The 19,107-nt window shown below is 40.4% G+C and overlaps 1 protein-coding gene and 1 long non-coding RNA gene across 2 annotated transcripts; one reads left to right on the forward strand and one right to left on the reverse strand.

Annotated features, from left to right (window-relative positions):
* Positions 1-212: 212 nt before the first annotated feature.
* Positions 213-5,488, reverse strand: LOC120315468. The gene is made up of 3 exons (XR_005558694.1): positions 5,354-5,488; positions 3,498-3,599; positions 213-475 (listed from the first exon to the last, which is right to left on the reverse strand). It is a non-coding gene; the product is annotated as an uncharacterized LOC120315468 (long non-coding RNA).
* A 129-nt stretch (positions 5,489-5,617) lies between these two features.
* KLHL38 (kelch like family member 38) lies at positions 5,618-18,871 on the forward strand. The gene is made up of 4 exons (XM_039359823.1): positions 5,618-5,811; positions 7,017-8,459; positions 12,109-12,214; positions 18,303-18,871. The coding sequence occupies exons 2-4, from the start codon at positions 7,110-7,112 to the stop codon at positions 18,617-18,619; spliced, it is 1,773 nt and encodes a 590-aa protein (XP_039215757.1). The 5' UTR covers positions 5,618-5,811; positions 7,017-7,109; the 3' UTR covers positions 18,620-18,871.
* Positions 18,872-19,107: the final 236 nt, after the last annotated feature.

Genomic DNA, 19,107 nt, shown 5'->3' on the forward strand with positions numbered 1-19,107 from the left:
AAATTTGCAAGTCTGTATGTGCTTCTTCCTTCCCTCCCTCCATATTTGTGAGAGCTAGGGAGGATGTTGTCTAAGACATTTTCTCCTCATGCTCAGGTTTCTTCCTTCCTATCCATTAAGGTCATTCCTTCTGCACATTACAGTTGGAAGGAGGAGGAGGAGGAGGAGGAGGAGGAGGAGGAGGAGGAGGAGGAGGAGGAGGAGGAGGAGGAGGAGGAGGAGGAGGAAAGCAAAGGAAAGGAAAGGAAAGGGAAGGGGAAGGGGAAGGGGAAGGAAAGGGATTCTATCTTCTTCTTGCAGCCATGTCAGTGATGCAGGAATTGCATATTCTCTTGACTCATTGAGTCTTGTTTAAGCAATATACATTTTGTAAGTTCTCCTTCAGGCTAGATTCTGCTGCCTTTCCAATTAGGAGTTCGCAAATTCAGGTCTTCAGATAGTTGACCAACAGTTCATAGAGCCCTTGCAGTAGTTGCTGCCAGATTGTAATTAGTAGCATGGCCAAAGGGAGGAAAGATAAAATACAAGAATAGCTTAAAATCAAGCAAGGAAACAGCAAAGAACAAAGCTGTGGAATCTTAATTGAGCCAAGGCATGTTTTGAACCTTTGAATAACACACATCAGGGGCTGTACTCATCAAAGTATGGAGGACATAATGAGAAGCAAAGATTCTACTACTTGTGTCTTAGTTTGATTTTTGAGCCTGGCTGCCTGAGATCTCCCAATTACTCCCCACAATCTAAAATGAAGATGACAACCATGTGTTATCAGTAAAATCTTTGAGGCTTCAAAAGTTTGTAAATGTCTGCTCAGTTATGTAGAGGTGCTTTAAATCATCTGGGAAAACCCTAACTTGTAAAGATACATCTGGGAGATTAATGTATCCAGGTGTATTTATTTTAGGCATTTAGACAGATTTCTTTTCCTGGCTGATTTCAAGAGCTTCAGCACAATTTTATTTCTATCAACCTTCTTCTCTGGCCACCCAAGATGTTTTGTGGCTATGGATTGCACCCAAAATCTGATGAAAATTCTAGCTGATAATAATTGTATTTATGGGAGTACATTCATGCTGTAACAGGAAACAAAAACGACCAAAATCCCTGTGGGTATGTATACAATAACTCAAAATTTTTAGAAACCTGAATGTTTATCCACAGGCAACATTCCTAACTGTTCCTGCAGACCTCTTTCACTCAGTAATAAAAATTACATCAAAACCAGGAGTCTTGTTTGGTCATTCTTCTAAGAATCTGTAACCTAATGCTAGGATTTGAGCAGAATTTTTCAGAGTAACAAGCCAGGACTTCCACTTCCAATGAAATGCAAATATTACTGTGGTCCTGATGGCAGTAGAAGTCAAGGACGTCTTCTTTGGAACCACATGCTAGAATTCTGTATACAATTTATATACAAACAGAGTAATCCATGAGTATGATTGATTTGAAGCACTACCCCTGATTTTCTTCCTTTGCTTGGATGTTTTTGCCTGAAATACCTAGAGATCCTGCTTATTATGAAAGGTCTGCTTTGAAAATTCTTTAATTCCCATTTTTATATTTTCTTTCCCAAAGAAAATGAGGGCACTAAGCAAACGATTTCTTCCTCAAATGGCTCTGTGAGGCCAGTAGCTAAGAGCTATGTTGCTACCAACTTCTTACAATAGGGGAGAAATAGTTCCAATACAACTAATGAAAGTTCTAGTCATGTTTTCTAGGTGTGAAAGCCGGCTGGGTGACTTTGGGTCAATCACTAGGAGAATGTGAGTTTAGTCCTGCCTTAGGCATGGGAGCCATCTGGGTTACTCTGAGCCTGTCACTCTCTCTTAGCCCAACCCACCTCAGAGAGTTGTTGTGAGGAAAATAGGAGAAGGAAGGAGTAATATGTATGTTCGCCACCTTGAGTTACCTATAAAGTAATAAAAATCTAATAAATGAATGCGTCAGTTTTGCACTTTCTATTCAACAGGGGTAGGCAACCTTGGCTCTTTTATGCCTCGTGGACTTCAACTCCCAGAATTCCTGAGCCAGTATGGCTCAGGTTGGAAACCTCTCCCTTTCCCCTCAGCATGGCTGGCTCAGGAATTCTGGGAGTTGAAGTCCATGAGTCATAAAAGAGCCAAGGTTGCCTACCCTGGCAATAGGCCAACAAAAAATCATTTCTTCTCTAAGTCCATATTGCACATCCTGATTTTTCAAACCTATAGAAGTGGTCTTCCTGTAAATATATATATATATATATATATATCCTATTAAAACGTATTATAGTTGAGAAAATAGTGAAATATTCATATTGGGTAAAATAAAACACCTGTAGAATGGAGGAAAAATGCACAAAACAATATTAGTGGAAACCTTTTTTAGAAGATCACAACGTGATTTTCACAAGTCCTCGACTTATGACCACAATTGAACCCAAAATTTCTGTTGTTAAGTGAGACAGTTGTTAAGTGAGTTTTGCCCCATTTCACGACCTTTCTTGCCATGGTCGTTAAGGGAACCACTGCAGTTGTTAAGTTAGTAAACTGGTTGTTAAGTGAATCCGGCTTCTCCATTGACTTTGCTGTCAGAAGGTCACAAAAGGGAACATGGCAACGGTCATAAATATGAACCAGTTGCCAAGCATCTGAATTTTGATCACATGATCATGGGGACGCTGCAAAGGTCGTAACTGAAAAAGTGACAAAAGTCACATTTTTCATTGCCGTTGTAACTTTGAATGGTCACTAAATCAGCTGTCCTTAGTCAAGGACTACCTGTAGAAACTTGAAGGGGATGAACTGAACTGAATTTATGAATGGAAAATTCAGAAACTGAGAGTTAATGAAAAAGACAGAATTATCCCCCCCTCCAGTTTATATTTTACTTTTTTTTTTTTTGCATATTGACTATTAGCCATGGATCAATAATCCTTACTAGAAATTAGAAAATAGAACATTAGTAGCTGAAAACAAGTTGGTGTCCCTCAAGCTTCTTCATTCCATTGGAGGCAGATCCATAATTAGAAAGACCTTCTGTGGGAGGTCGGCAGGAATTGCTATTGAGGGGACTCAAGCAGACTGTTTATCCACGTAGCTCAGAGGTCAGTTGGGGTTGCCAGACTTGAATCTGAATCAAAATGGCCAACGTGATGTCCACACAGAGCAAATTTGATGTGAAAATACATGATATGCTCTAATGTTGCTGATCGTTTATATAGCATCCATGTGAATATCATCTTGCTAATGAATCTAGTACAATAACTACAGCTTACATTTTCCATGTGATGTTTTTCCTACATTCATTTGCTTAATATAGCCTTGCAAAACACACACACACAGAGACACAAAATGTTATCCCACAATGTTTTTGGCCAGCTTACTTACCCATGTATATCATTTATAGCACATTAAAGTCTGAAAAAAAAATAGCATTTTCTAATCCAGCACTCAAAAATATCCCTTTTGTTTGTCTTGGGGAAAGTATTCACTTGCCACAGGTAGTAAAGAGATACATACCTCTGTTTAATATAATGTGGAGTTTACATTTCTTTTTGTTTGATTAACAAAGGGGTGTCAAACTCCCGGCCCGTCATAGCAAAATTGCATCCACCCCATTGCCTGCAATGGAAAAAAAGTTGCGACACATCACGTGACATTGCGAGTTCGATACCCCTGGATTAACAGTTTGACTTACCTGCTGCTTAAAACCTAATAAAACAGTCTAACTCTGCTTACCTTGACTTAGGATGCTTCTAACCTCATTATAATCCCACATAGTAGATGTTTCTTTGACAACCATCCTACACTAGAATGTAAGGATTGGAAAGAACTTGAAAATCATTTATTTCAATCCCTACTAGTACAGGAATTTACTACTAAAGGTTTCCTCTGGAGTAATAATTCACACCTTTGAATCACGGAGGTGGAGGGACCAAAAAGCTTCCTGCTTTGTGAAGAATTCTTTAGAACAGTGGTTCTCAACCTGTGGGTCGGGACCCCATTTGGGGTCGAACGACCATTTCATGGGGGTCGCCAAACAATGCAGTCCGCCATTTTTTTCCCCTTTTCCTTAGCTGTGCTACTCCCTTTTATTCTATTGGCTTTTGAAAGCCAATAGAATAGACTCTCTTGAATAGAGTCTAATTCTATTGGCTTTCAAAAGCCAATAGGAATTGTCCAGGCTGTCTCTGCCCTGCTGAGCCTGCCAAAAGTCCCACTCTGCAAACAGTGCTGCACCAGTTGAGTAGTCCTCGACTTACGACTGGTTGGGGGTCGCGGCATTAAAAAGGTTGAGAACCTCTGCTTTAGAGCATCTCTGGCCTATGTCTGAAGACCTCCAATGAAGGACGTTTCAGCATTTAAGGTGACAGCCTATTCTAGACTGTACAGTCAAGAAGTTATTGGATGGTCCCCCACTATCCAGTCAGAGCTGAAGAAGCTTCTTGAATGAGAAGCAAAATGTCTTCAAAGAAAAAAAGAACAAGAAAGTCCAGTTGCCTCGTGAAAAATCTCCTTTGGGTCTTCCTTTGAACTCACTCCAACATAGAGTGCCTTTTTTTGAATGGTACTGCTATCAGTCAGAAACGGGCAACACAAAAATTACCAGAACTCTATTGTTACAGGATATAATAACAGAATTTTGAGAGTCTGACAGGTACCCAGAACTGGACATAGGGAGGCTTTTGCAAGCAACGTGTGAGTGAATGGGAGTGAGAGAGAAGCTTCTGCTAGCAAAGGGTGAGAGGAGAGGGGTTGTGAGCTTGAAGGGTGAGAGAAAAAGGAAAAATTGAGGGGCAGAAGGGAAAAAGAAAAACAAAGGCATTGACTTCTGTTGCGCTAAGAAGGAAGCATGAACACAGAACCTCAACTTTTTACTTTTCCATAATATTATAAACTAGCCATTTCTATAAGAACAAATGAATCTAACCAGTAAGTCCAAAATCCCTCCCCCTTTATTTTTTTAGTCATCAAGTTTTTGACACCTTGCTAAGCACCGCTGGTACTCGAATTTGGTCATGTCCTAAAAGTGGTACAATCTGTGAAAAGGTTGAAAAGCCCTGGACTAGATGACCCCCAAGGTCCCTTCCAACTCTGTTGTTCTGTAACTCTGTGGAAGTCCACACATCTTAAAGTTGTCAAGTCTGAAAGATACTGATCTAGTTCGTATTTTATGTTTTTATCAAAGAGAATTTCATGACTTTGCTGAGGTCTAGGTAGATGAGGTCTACGTCATTCCCCTGATCAGCTAAGTTAGTCAACCTCCTCCCTAACAGACAGTGATTAGAGGAAAGACGGGTTAACATGGGACAAACAAACAGCGAGAAATGCCTTCTAGAAGCTTCGGATTGTTTATGCCCTTTAGCATTACTAACCTCTGGGCCCTCTTCCTCCACTTAGCCAGGCCTCTGGCCAATGTCCCATCATTAATCTCCTCTTATATTTTCATTTGCAAACACTTGGCACAGGCGCACTCCTTGGCAGGGCAGAGTTGCGTCCCCTTGGTTGCTAGAGCAGGCAATTGGAAAGTCACATGTAGCAACATTGGGGGGAAAGGATCCCTATTCTTAGCTCAGGAATGTACCCAGTGCCATGTGATGGTACCTCGAGCTAACCCCTCTTGGAAAAGCAAGGACAGTTCGGTGATGCTAAACAAACCTAGAAACTATCCCCAATGAATCCTTCCAACAGCGAGAGAATAATATAGGGAGGTTTCATGGCTTCTTCTCCCTCTGCTTTTCAAACATTAATCTTCCGAGGCATGTTATAGGCATGGAAAGTTTCAGCAGAGAATAAACAAGCCAGAGACACTGAAGGTTGGGAAAGGATTAAGGTAAACAGATCTGCCCCGATTTTTACTACAAACAAAAGCCATTAGATCTTGGAGAAATTTGCTATGGGGTTGTTGGTTTTTAAGCCTCTCAGTTGCAATATATGCAGGTTATATTTTGTACATTTCATTGAAGAATGGGGTGATGGGGTGGAAGTGGGCTGAAGTCGGCTAGCAGCTGTCTTCCTTTTAAAAAAGTAGAGGGCTTTTCTATGATCTGTTGTTCTTTTAGAACTGAAACTGATGCATTTTTTTAAAAAAAAGCTAAACATTGGGTGCATTTTATTGCGGATGTATAGTCTAGCTTATTATAAGATTGGGGACAATGTTTTAGCAGACTTTGAAATCGTGCAAAGAAAACAAACCCGTGACTCCTGTTTGGGGCTGATCTGAAAGCAAAGCAATTCCCAGTAAAATAAAATAAAAATAAAAGATGTCCCCTATACATTCTTAGATGCAAGGAACTTAGTTTAATTGTGTTGCTCTGCAAAGTTACATTTTTTTGGAAATGACTAAGGGTTTTTTTTAGGGGGGGAGGAATGTTAAATAGCCCAGAATTTTTAAAGCGTTTCTTCCTTATGAACAATTTTTTTTGCTTTGGTTTTGAATCACTGATTACTGCAAGCATGTTGAAACATTAGTCCTTAAAAAAAATTAATCTATTTTTAACTCATTGGGCTATTAGGAGCTGAGAACTGATATTTAATATCAGATTTATTTTGTAAGAGGAATGTGATACAGGTAGTCCTTCGACTTACGATCATAATTGAGCCCAAATTTTTTTGTTGCTAAACGAGGCAATTGTGAGATATATTTTGCCCCATTTTATGAACTTTCTTGCCTCAGTTATTAAGTTATTAAGTAAATCACTGCAGTTATTAAGTTAGTAACATGGTTGTTAAGTGAATCTGGCTCTCCCCCATTGAATTTGCTGGTTGCAAAAGGTGATCACATGACACCGGGAGGCTGCAAACACCATAAATATGAGTCAGTTGCCGAGGGTGTGAATTTTGATCACGTGACCATGGGGATGCTGCAATGGTCATAAATGTAAAAAAACTATCATAAATCACTTGTTTCAATGCCACTGGGATTTTGAACGATCACTAAATGAACTGTTCTAAGTCGAGGACTACCTATATACAGTATATATACTTTTTAAACCTTCTTTGTTGGTGTAAGCAGCTGTTTTCCCCATTCTGTAATAGATGGACTTTATTTCAAGGGGACTTTTGCATTGCACCCCGAAGAACTTTTGATACAGTAATCCCAAGAATTCTCTTTTGGATGCTGTTTACATCATGGAAGAAAAATCTCTCCAAGGCCTGCTGTTCAGAGACCAAGATTTTTCATCTGATCTCCTAAAGCAACTGAACGACTTGAGACAAAACAGAATCCTAACTGACGTTCTTCTGTGCACAAACGACATTGAAATTCCTTGTCATAAGAATGTTCTTGTCTCAAGCAGCCCCTATTTCAAGGCCATGTTTTGTAACAACTTTAAGGAGAGCGTCCAGGAAAAAGTCAACCTCCAAGGAATGGACTCTGGCATTCTGCATGCTATTATCCTTTACGTCTACACGGGAGAGGTCCTCATGACTCACGAGAACATTCTGAGCCTCATGGAGACTGCTTCCATGCTTCAGTACATGAAACTCTTCGAAGCCTGTTCAGCTTACCTCCAGGATCAGCTTTCTCCAGAAAATTGCCTCAGTCTGAGCAGGCTTTCTGAAATCCTCCACTGTCAGGATCTTAATCAGAAAGCGAAAGCTATGGCGCTAAAGTATTTCCCTGAAGTAGCCACTTCTGAAGACTTGAAAGAACTTTGCGTGTTAGAGTTGATAGACTATCTTGGGAATGATGAACTTTATGGAGAGGAGGAACAAGTTTTCGAGGCTATTATGGTCTGGGTAAGGCATGATCTTCAAGCACGACAAGGCTATATTCAAGACTTGTTCAAAAAGGTGAGGCTTCAGTATGTCCATCCAACGTTCTTCTTCCGTTTCATAGCCAATGACTCTCTCATTCAGTCATCCCCCGACTGTCAAAATATCTTAGAACTTGCAAATAAGCAGATGTTTTCATTGTATAGTGTCAGTGCCCCTGACGTCAAACCCATCTGGCATGTTCCTCGGCGCTATTCATGTCGGGAATTTCTCCTCTTAATCGGTGGTCGCAAAGACAATCAACAAACTACAAGGGATGTTTTGCTATATGATGAGAAGACAAATCAATGGTTGAGCCTCGCTAAGTATCCAACCCGTGTCTATAAGGCCTCTGCAGTGAGTCTGCACAGTAATATCTATCTTCTGGGGGGAATTCCTATAGGAAATGGGAGGAACCAAGTCAGCAATAATGTTTACATTTTCTCACTCAAACTTAATCAATGGAGGCTGATAGAGCCCATGTTAATAGCACGCTATTCCCATAGAAGTGTGGCCTACAAAAACTATATCTTTGCCATCGGAGGTATAGGCATGAACCGGGACATCTTAAATTCCATGGAAAGGTATGATAGCATCTACAACATTTGGGAAGACATGGCAAATATTCCTACTGCAGTTCTGCATCCTGCTGTATCTGCCAAAGACCAAAGAATCTACCTGTTTGGGGGGGAAGATCTGATGCAAAACCCAGTCAGGCTAATACAGGTAATGTCCTTTCTTGATAATCTCACTTGGGCTATCTCAATTGCATGCTTCCAGACATGTCTGCCTTTGGTTCAAACTCTCTGGGCTATTCTTATGTTTTGCTAAGAAAATGTTCTCAGCAGAAAATAGAAGAACCTTTCCATTATTTTGAGAAACATTTGGATGCCAGGCAGCGGATAACCAAACTCATTGGCTAAGCTGAAATTTCCATCTCCTGACAAACCACATAAAAAGCCCTTTTTATTTATACTTGCAATCATGTTGCTGTTAAGAGCTTAGGCAACAGCCACAATGTCATTTTGCTAAGAGGCCCCACCATTACTTGCCACATTCAATCTGGAGGGGCGTAAATATTGCAGAATGGACAAAAAAGTAATAATAATCTATAATTGTAATGCAGATTAGTGCAGAGGCCGGTCAAAGGCTAATTTTTGGAACAACTGCAAATGTGGGTTTGTCTCAGCATTCCAATGCCAGTTTAACAAAAAGAAGGACTAGTTAGAATGGTTGTGTCCAAGGGCATCTACGGAGGGGACTAAAAAAAAAATCAAGATGGTGGCTGCAACTGTGAAATAGGAATCCCGACCCCTTGTTCTTATTGGCTATAAGAGTCCAAAAGAGGCTGGTCCTCCAGGGATCAGTAAAATAGGGGTGGGGCTTCAGTCACATGGTTGTGGCTGCCATCTTGTCTGTTTAGACTGACCTACCTCATTGTCCCTGGCTGCATTATACTTAGTCTTAGAGGGTCATCTAGGCCTGCTTTTGAAGTCCACAAACATAGCATCATGTCAGTTGTTATTTTATATTTACAAACTTCTCTAGCTGCAAACTGTTAGAAGTTAATAAAATATGAGCAAATCAATATCTTCCTGCCTGCTTCATGGGCTCAAGTTTGCAGCAGATCAATACCTTCACACAAGCTAAAAGTCCAACACAGGAGATCACCTCCACAATTTCAACCAGATTGACAAAAAAAGGGGGGGCAGGTTAGCTAAACTTGGTTTGATTCCTTCTTTCCAAGATTCTGGACTTGCAAACATAATAAAGATAGCCCCATGTGATTTTCTCATACATACAGGTAATCCTCGATTTATAACAGTTCATTTAGTGACTGTTCAAAGTTACAACAGCACTATGAAGAGTGACTTATGACGTTTTTCACACTTATGGCCACTATAGTGTCCCCATTGCTTGGGAACTGGTTCAAATTTATGATGGTTGCTGTGTCCCAGAGTAGTGTGATCACCTTTTGTAAACTTCTGACAAGCAAAGGCAATGGGGAAGCCAGATTCATTTAACAACTGCAATTATTCACTTAACAACTGTGGCAAGAAAAGTCGTAAAATGGGGCAAAACTCACTTAACAAATGTCTCACTTAGCAACATAAATTTTGGCCCCAATTAAGGTCATAAATTCAGGACTACCCATAGTTTGTTATCCGGGTACGGAAATTGTTTCTGCCAACTCAGATTTAGGGTTACGTTGTGTGAATTACACCAGTATTTTCCATTTTTAAACCTAGAATTTTCTGAAGCCCTGTTTTCTCAGCTCTGTGCTTTTGTACATTTTATTTTCACTCCTGTCATTCAGTGGCTGTGCTGGCTGGTGATTACAGGAACCGAGGATATCATCTTAAAGGCAGCTTCCCGTTTTATAATGTACAGTAAAAAGTTCAAATATTTGGTTTCATAAAAAAGCAATTTACAAACTGTTTCGATACCAGCTGTTATTTTAATCATGGGTGGTCATTAAAAAAAAAAAACCTCCAGAAAGTTAGGCAATTCCAGATGTCCATTGCAAATGTTTTATCAGCATTTGGTGGCCATCATGATTCAGGTTTCTGTTAAATAGCTCACAAGATACGTGAACTGTTGACTTTCCCATTATGTTTATGCAACAGCTAATGATGCACTAATAAGACTCTAAAACAAGCTCTAGCATTCTTTTCATTTCTCAACTGCTGAATGGTATTAAATTGTGTGTGTGTTTGAATCTAGTTGACACACAAATAGATGGGCACCGACACAAATGAGGATGGAGCTGAATATTCAAATGCCATTCAGTTTCTTATGCATTTAAATGACTGTACACATCCGTGGTAGTTTCCATCCTGTAAGCTAAAAGCAGTACTGTATATAGGTACTTAATTAAACCATTCGTTTAGTTTCCAAAGTTACAATGGCATTGATAAAAGTGACTTGCAACCAATCCTCGCACTTATGACCATCACAGCATCCCTATGATCACCTGATCAAAATTCAGGCACATGGCAATTGCCATGCTTGGCAGTTGCAGCTTCCTGGCATCATATCATTGCCACCTTTTCTGCTGGCTACCAACACACAAATGGGGAAAGCCAGATTTGCTTAATGACTGCGATTCACTTAACTACTATGGCAAAAAAGGTCTTAAGATCTGCCACGACCCATTTAACAACCACCTTGCTTAGCAATGGAAATTCTGGTTCCAACTGAGGTTGTAAGTTGAGGATTACCTGTAGGATAGTAGTTCAGTAATTGAACTAGAACTGGGGAGATGCTTGTTGAAGTCCATACTTGGGGATGGAAACTGACTGGTGGTTTTGGGGCAGTCAGTCAAGTGTGGTCTTGCTTCACTTGATTGTACCCACTAATTTATTTGGATTTCCAGAACTGGATCCAAAATTTGGTAACTATTTGCCCGATAGGTAAATGATTTCAACCCAATAAATAACCAGTGGAACAACATGCCTCCAGAAGTTGTGAATGTTCCAACGCTGGAAGTTTTTAAGACGAGATTGGACAGCCATTTGTCTGAAATGGTATAGGGCAGGGGTCCCCAACCTTTTGGGCACCAGGGACCGGTTACGTGGAAAGAGGTTTTTCCGCGGACAGGAGGGTATGTGGTTTTGTGTGCTGCCTGCATCCTGTGGATGGGGCTTTCCTTGTTTGTGCGGACCAGTTGCTGGCATGCCGCGGCCCAGTACTGATCCATGGACTGGGGGTTGGGGACCCCTGGTATAGGGTTTCCTGCCTGAGCAGGGGGTTGGACTAGAAGACCTCCAAGGTCCCTTCCAGCTCTGTTATTCTATTCTATTCCATTTGCAATGTACAGTATTTTCACTTTTTTTAAAAAAATGGATTTAATATTAGAGATGTCCTTTCATCTCAAATCCATCCATTTCATGCCCTGTGTACGGAGGTGTGGTGGCTCAGTGGCTTAATGACCCTGGAGATGGTCTCTCCTTGAGCGGTTCGAGCCCTAACTCTGCATAGTAGAGTGAGTTCCCATCACTTGCCTTGTCTTTTGCCCACTTTGCAGTTCGAAAGTATGTTCTATGCAGGTAGATAAAATAGGTACCACTTTGGTGGGGAGACAAGCTGGTGCTCTGTGCAGGCAGTCGGATTCCGGATGGCTCTGATTTCCTGGTTGCGGTGCCCGCTTGCAAGGCAGCTCCAGGAAGGGAGAGAGCCTTGGGTGATGCTGCAGGAAGAGCCACTGGTCTTTCTCTCTGGTGCGATGCCCGCTCGTCCTCCTGTGACGCACTTACAACAAGGCTGGTACCCTGACAGGCGAACTACTACCCTGCAATAGCACTGTGTTTCTTAGCTATTGTAAAAACGCCATGCGCTAAGAATAAATAATAATAAGGCCCTTTGTATTTCTCAGGTGTATCATGTATCTAGGAATATGTGGTTCCGAATGGAGACCAGGATGGTGAAAAACGTCTGTGCACCAGCAGTTTTGATTGGAGACCGGATTTTTATCATTGGAGGTAACCTACGTTGAAAATCACTGTCATGCAGGTGTCCCAAAATATAGCGATTTCTTTCTGCTTGATGTTGTAGTGTAGGGTTTTTCCCCCCCTACAACTGGCATGCCTGAATATATCTTGTGGAATCTATCACAGTAGTAGTATTGAATCTAATTTATGTTAAATTCAATTTATGTTTTGTTCTCTGCCTACGATTTCATAGTGCGTCATTTAATACAGATTATTCACAATCCTTGATGCAAGCAAGTTTTGCACAACTTTTATTCAGAATGACAAGTGAGAAAGGAAGCAAAACATACAGAGAAATGAGTGGAATAGTTAGAGATAATATTGGATGAAACCTTGGAATAATGTGGTTGAAACCTGTTAGAGAAAATATGCTGCAAAGCTTTGCTCCATGTTTTACTTCTGAAATATTGATCCCATACCGGGAGGGTTTAATAAAGCCAACGCAACACTTTTGATGATAATAGGTATGACAGTAAGAATCTCTGATGCCAAAACTTTTCATTTAGTTTGTGAGAAGTCAGCCCCCCAAATAAGGAAATATTAAAAGGGCAGAAAAATATATTTTCTCAAAGGATTTTAAAGAGGCAGAAAAGCATGCCCAGTTTTCTTAATAGTCCCAAGTCTCTCTCTCCCAAGCAGAATCCAGCTCTATGAAAATGCAGATGTAAATCATGCAGGAAGGTTGGAGGCCCCTAGCTAGAAGCTTAGGAAGACAAAGATTCCTAAAATCTACATATCCCACCCAAACTCTAAGACAGGACACAATAGGATTAACCCACAGATGCCAAAGAGCACACCCAGACTCAGGTCAGAATACATGACACAGGAAATACAAAGCCTCAAACAGGAATAGGAAACAACTCCCAAAAAAACTCCAGAGGGTATAAAAATCCACTCCCTACATGTGCTCACTCCTCTTTTCTTCCAGAACCATCTTTCTGTCTGGCTCTCCTCTTCAATAAACTGCAAACGTCTTTCTAAAGCAGTCGCCATGTTGTTTATCCCCGGCTTAGATTGAACCATGATGAAGACTTTTCCTTCAACACTTCTATACAAGAGACCAAAATGTGAACATAGTAGAGATGTACAAGGCTTGTAAAAAACTAGACCTTGCCCTCTATTTATTCTGAAACTTTGTGCCAATGATTCAGCTGACAAGCTTAAGCCATAAGCATTTTGGTTTATTTAAGAAAAAGCACAAACATTTCAACTAATTTCAAACATAATTCATTTTCCTTTAAAGCAAAGAGATTTACTACCGATAAATTTTCAGTTACCAAGTAAGTATGTCATAACATTATCTAGTTGTTCCTGGCTTATCGAGCAATTGGAACTGGGGAAAAAAATCTCAATAATAACAAACAGATTTTTGGTATTTTTCAAAAAGCATCTAATATATGTCAAGTTTCCCTTGAATAAATCAGATCAAAACAAGACAGAGTTTATTAACCACAGCAATGTGGCACTTGGCTTGAATTAAATAGAGTTCTTATTATTTACTGCAATGATATCTGATTCTGTATTAGTTTTGAGCTGATCCATTACATGATAAAGCATTATAGTTAGTAGCATAGCAATAGCACTTAGACTTATATACTGCTTCATAGTGATTTTACAGCCCTCTCCAAGTGGTTTACAGAGTCAACATATTGCCCCCAACAATCTGAGTCCTGCTGGAGTTAGCAGTGAGTAAGTCTGTAGTACTGCACTCTATCCACTGTGCCACCATGGCTCTAGTTTAGAGAAATAGTTTTGCAGATCTGTTTACCAGCTTTAGATTAAATTCAATAGGATATTTTTTGGAGGACACAATGAAGACACATTATCATTCTTCAATCATTCTTCTTTTCTTTTTTACCAAATATTAAGGTGATTATATTATAATCAACTTTAGAAAAAGAAAACATGTTGATAAAATGAGCTGTTGAAAAGACTACAAAAGAAATTTGATTCTAAAGGAGAAAAATCTCTTTGACAAAAGTGGAAAGAGGCTCCTAGCTCCTCTCTTCACCTGTCTGAGACAGTATAAGTTCTCCTGCTTGAGCAGTGGGCTGGACTAGAAGACCTCCAAGGTCCCTTCCAGTTCTATTCTGTTCTGTTCTATTCTTTATTTCTGTTCTATTCTACTCTACTCCACTCCACTCCACTCCACTCCACTCCACTCCACTCCACTCCACTCCACTCCACTCCACTCCACTCCACTCCATTCTATTCTATTCTATTCTATTCTATTCTATTCTATTCTATTCTATTCTATTCTATTCTATTCTATTCTATTCCTTATTTCTATTCTATTCTATTCTATTCTTGACTGCCATATTTCATCAATTTCTGTAGCTTTCCAATCTGGTAACAACAGAAATGTTCCTCTAACATTATCTTCTATACTAGAAATTCTTGTATCTCCTAGGGTATCTTGGATGTTGACATCTCTACTATGCAGAATTTCAGTATATTTCTTTTATATTTGTTTCATCTTCTTTGAATCAATTATTATCTGTCCACTGACATCCTTTAGCATACAATCTGAGGTTGCAACCATCTTCTAATCAAGGAGAGAAACAACCTAGAAATAAAAAGAAATTTCCTGACAGTTAGAACAATTAATCAGTGGAATGACTTGCGTCCTGAAATTGTGGATGCTCCAACACTGGATATTTTAAAGAAGAGATTGGACAACTATTTGTCTGAAATGGTATAGGACATGGTATAGGTTGGAGACCCAACCCCCAGTTCATAGACTGGTACCATGCCGCAGCATGCCAGCAACCTGTCCACAGAAACAAGCAAAGCCTCATCCGTGGGATGCAGGCAGCACACAAAACCACATACCCTCCAGTCCATGCAAAAACCTTTCTCTATGGAACCAGTCCCTGGTGCCCAAAAGTTTGGGGTCCTCTGGTATAGAGTTCCCTGCTTGAGCAGAGGGTTGGACTAGAAGACCTCCATGGTCCCTTCCAACTTCCAAGTGTTATTCTGTTCTGAGTTTGGAGATTTTTGGAAGACTGTCTTTGATTTTCTGTGTCTGTTTCCATCTTTGATGTTTTTATAGAGATCATTGTAACGTTGTTTCTTGCCTCTTCTGAAATTCTTTGTTAAATTCTTTCCTAAGATTTTTGTTTTTCTTGGCTTCAGCTTCTCTTTTCTTGGCAACTTCTGAGGTCTGTTCTGAAATCCAGTTTGCTTTATTCTATTTCTTGATCTTAGATAGTTACTTTTCACACTAATCCTTAACAATTTCTTTGAGTTCATTCCACGGTACTTCTGGTTCCCTATCGGTATGGTTCAGGAGTTCAGAACATTGTTTTCCTTTAAAATGGTGCCTATAAGCTCAAGATTACTCATGGAGTTACTGTTGGGTTTGTTCTTCCACTTTGGACTGATGTGGAATTTGCACCTGATCGGTTTCACAATCACACCTGGTTGTGACTTTGCTATTATAACTGATCTCTTCCATCTGTTTATACCAATAATACTGTCAATTTCATTTACAAGTAGTCTTCAACTTAACAACCACAATTGAGCCCAGAATTTGCTCATAAGTCATTGCAGTCGTAAGTTGGGAACTCATTTTTACAATAATCATTAAGCAAGTCACCATGGTTGTTAAGCAAACCACGTAGCTGTAAGTCTGAAGTCAACTCACCGATGGGCATTTTTTCTTGGGAAATGGCAAAAGTCATTGCAAAATGCAGTCACGTGACCACAGGATTCTGCAATAAAATTGAAAAAAGTGAGCTGGTTGCCAAGTGTCTGAAAGGTAGTCGCGGGACCACGGGAGTGGTGCAACAGTTGAAACCTTGAAGATGTAAGTAACTTTTTTTTTAGTCCTTCGTAAGTTTGAATGATCATGAAACAGCTGGTTACAAGTCAAGGACAACCTGTATGTGTACTCCATTTAGCGACAGTCATGTCATTTTGGTTCTTTGAGGACTGTGTTAGCAATGAAGGAAATATTGGATAGGAAGGAACTGATGTCCTTTCTAGTCTAACGAAAAGAAGGACCAGGGGTGACATGATAGCAGTGTTCCAATATTTGAGGGGTTGCCATACAGAAGAGGAGGTCAGCCTGTTCTCCAAAGCACCTGAAGGCAGGACAAGAAGCAATGGATGGAAACCAATCAAGGAGAGAACCAACCTAGAACTAAGGAGAAATTGTCTGACACTGAGAACAATCAACCTGTGGAACGGCTTGCCTCCAGAAATTGTGGATGCTCCATCACCGGTGGTTTTTAAGAAGAGATTGGACAATCGTTTAGCACACCAATTTGAGATTGCAACCATCTTCTAAGCAAGGAGAGAAGCAACCTAGAAATAAAAAGAAATTTCCTGGCAGTTAGAACAACTGATCAGTGGAATGACTTGCCTCCATCACTGTGGTTTTTAAGAAGCGATTGGACAACGATTTGTCTGAAATAGTATAAGGTCTCCTCTTGCTTGAGCAAGGATTGGACCAGAAGTCCTCCAAGCTTCCTTACAACTCTGATGATGTTCTACGTTATAACTTGCTTCATTTCTTTTTCCTAGACTGTGCAATCCAATTACATTTTCCTTTTTTACTATTTTCAGCTTTGTCATTTAAGTTTACAACCCCCCGAGGCATCTCATTTGCAAATTCAATCAATTTCAGCTTGGACATTAAATTGATCTTCTGCATTAGTGGAATGAGCAGAAACGTGGATCACCCTCATATTAAAGAGTTTCTCACAAATTCTAATTGATATTATTGAGCCATCTACTGCATTGTATCTAAGCACTGTCTTTGTTACATCTTCTCTGACAATGAAAGCATAATGTCATAATGGTGTAACAGGTCTGCCTATTTTGAGTCCAAGCCATGCAAGGGAAGAGCATAATAATATGGTTGTAATAGAAAGAATAAATCACAAAAATAGAGAGCACAGTAATATTATTTGTAAGGAATCATTTTTAGGCCACTGAGTCAGTGAGGTGCACGTTTAAGGTGGGGGAGTGTCAAAGCAATATGGCAGGTGGTGCATCATGATGTAAGTCTCACCAGGTGGAGTTCCCATTGCAGAACTCCTCCCTCCATCTTGCTTGATGGTGACACACAAACTCTGTGGATACCACTGCATTGATCCTCTGCTCAACACAAGAACCCAGATAAAAAAGAATCCCTGTGGAGCAACTTGCTTTGTCAAGGTTTATGTTGCTGCTAACCACCGCCAATTCCCATAGGTAATCCCCAACTTACAACCATTTGTTTAGTGACCCTTCAAAGTTACAACGGCATTGAAAAAAGTGACTTATGATCGTTTTTCACACTTTTGACCATTGCAGCATCCCCAGAGTCACATGATCAAAATTCAGACGCTTGGCAATTGGTTCATATTTATAATGTGTCATGGTTCCGATAGTAGAAATAAGAATTCTGAGGCAATTGCTTTCCTCAAAGAACAATTTTAATGGCTACATAATATCAGCACGAACAAAGGTGAAACCAAGTCTGAAAGTTTCCCCTCCCCCCCCAAGGTTACAAAATAAAAGTTGAACTCCCCACCCTTTAGTGTGTCATAAATCACAATCCCCAATTACCACCTTTGGCGGGCTTCCTAATGGTAGCTCCAGTCCGCCAAACATTTAGGCTGCTTGACCTTGGTTCCCACAAAAAAGTTATTGTTTTGACTAAACTATAAGAATGCATCTTCTTCCTCCCACTGCTGTGGCAACCGAAAAACGAAGAAACATGGCTGTATTCAGAGTGTTTGAAGGTTTGACATGATGGTTGCAGTGACCTGGGATCATGTGATCCCCTTTTGCGACCTTCTGACAAACAAAGCCAATGGGGAAGCCAGATTCCCTTAACAACCATGTTACTAATTAACAACTGCAGTGATTCACTTCACCACTGTGACAAGACAGGTTGTAAAATGGGGCAAAATTCACAACTGTCTCACAGCAACAGAAATTTGGAGCTCAGTTTTAGTTGTAAGTTGAAGACTATCTGGATTCTATTACACTTCCCTTCCATTCCAGAGACGTTCTTGTTGATCCTGTGACTTATGAATTTCACAAATTTGCTTTTTTTCTTTCTTTTTTCTTTTTGGTTTTCCTCCAGGGTACACCCGAAGAGTAATTGCGTATGATACTAAAGACAATAAATTTGTGAAGTGTGCAGACATGAAGGAAAGACGGATGCACCATGGAGTAGCAGCCATCAACAAGAAGCTATACTTGACGGGTGGCCGTTGTCTTACGGTGGATAATGCCATTGTGGACTCCGATTCCCTCGATTGCTATGACCCTCAGACAGATACCTGGTGTTCAAAGGGGAAACTACCACATAGACTGTTTGATCACGGATGCCTCACACTTCAGTGTGTGCCTTACGCCAACCTCTTGGAAGAAGGGAATGAAAAGAAAACTTTTTCCTAATTGCAGGGAAGATGCTAGTCAACCTTTCCCAAGCCAACAAAATGGATTCAGGAATCAGTTTGGGAAGGTCCACTATAACATGAGGTAAAATGAGCTCTTTGCCTCAAGCAGCAGATACAGGGTTTGATTAAAGCAGTGGTTCTCAACCTTTTTAAAGCCGCGACCCCCAACCGGTCGTAAGTCGAGGACTACTCAACCGGTTGTAAGTCAAGGACTACTCAACTGGTACAGCATCGTTTGCAGAATGGGACTTTTGGCGGGCTCAGCAGGGCAGAGACAGCCTGGACAATTCCTATTGGCTTTTGAAAGCCAATAAAATTAGACTCTATTCAAGAGAGTCTATTCTATTGGCTTTCAAAAGCCAATAGAATAAAAGGGAGTAGTACAGCTAAGGGGGAAAAAATGGCGGACTGCGTTGTTTGGCGACCCCCGTGAAATGGTCGTTTGACCCCAAATGGGGTCCCGACCCACAGGTTGAGAACCACTGG

This window comes from Crotalus tigris, unplaced genomic scaffold (genome assembly GCF_016545835.1).
Source record: "Crotalus tigris isolate CLP2741 ecotype Arizona unplaced genomic scaffold, ASM1654583v1 scf7180000019137.2069052, whole genome shotgun sequence".
Classification (NCBI taxonomy): Eukaryota; Metazoa; Chordata; class Lepidosauria; order Squamata; family Viperidae; genus Crotalus; species Crotalus tigris.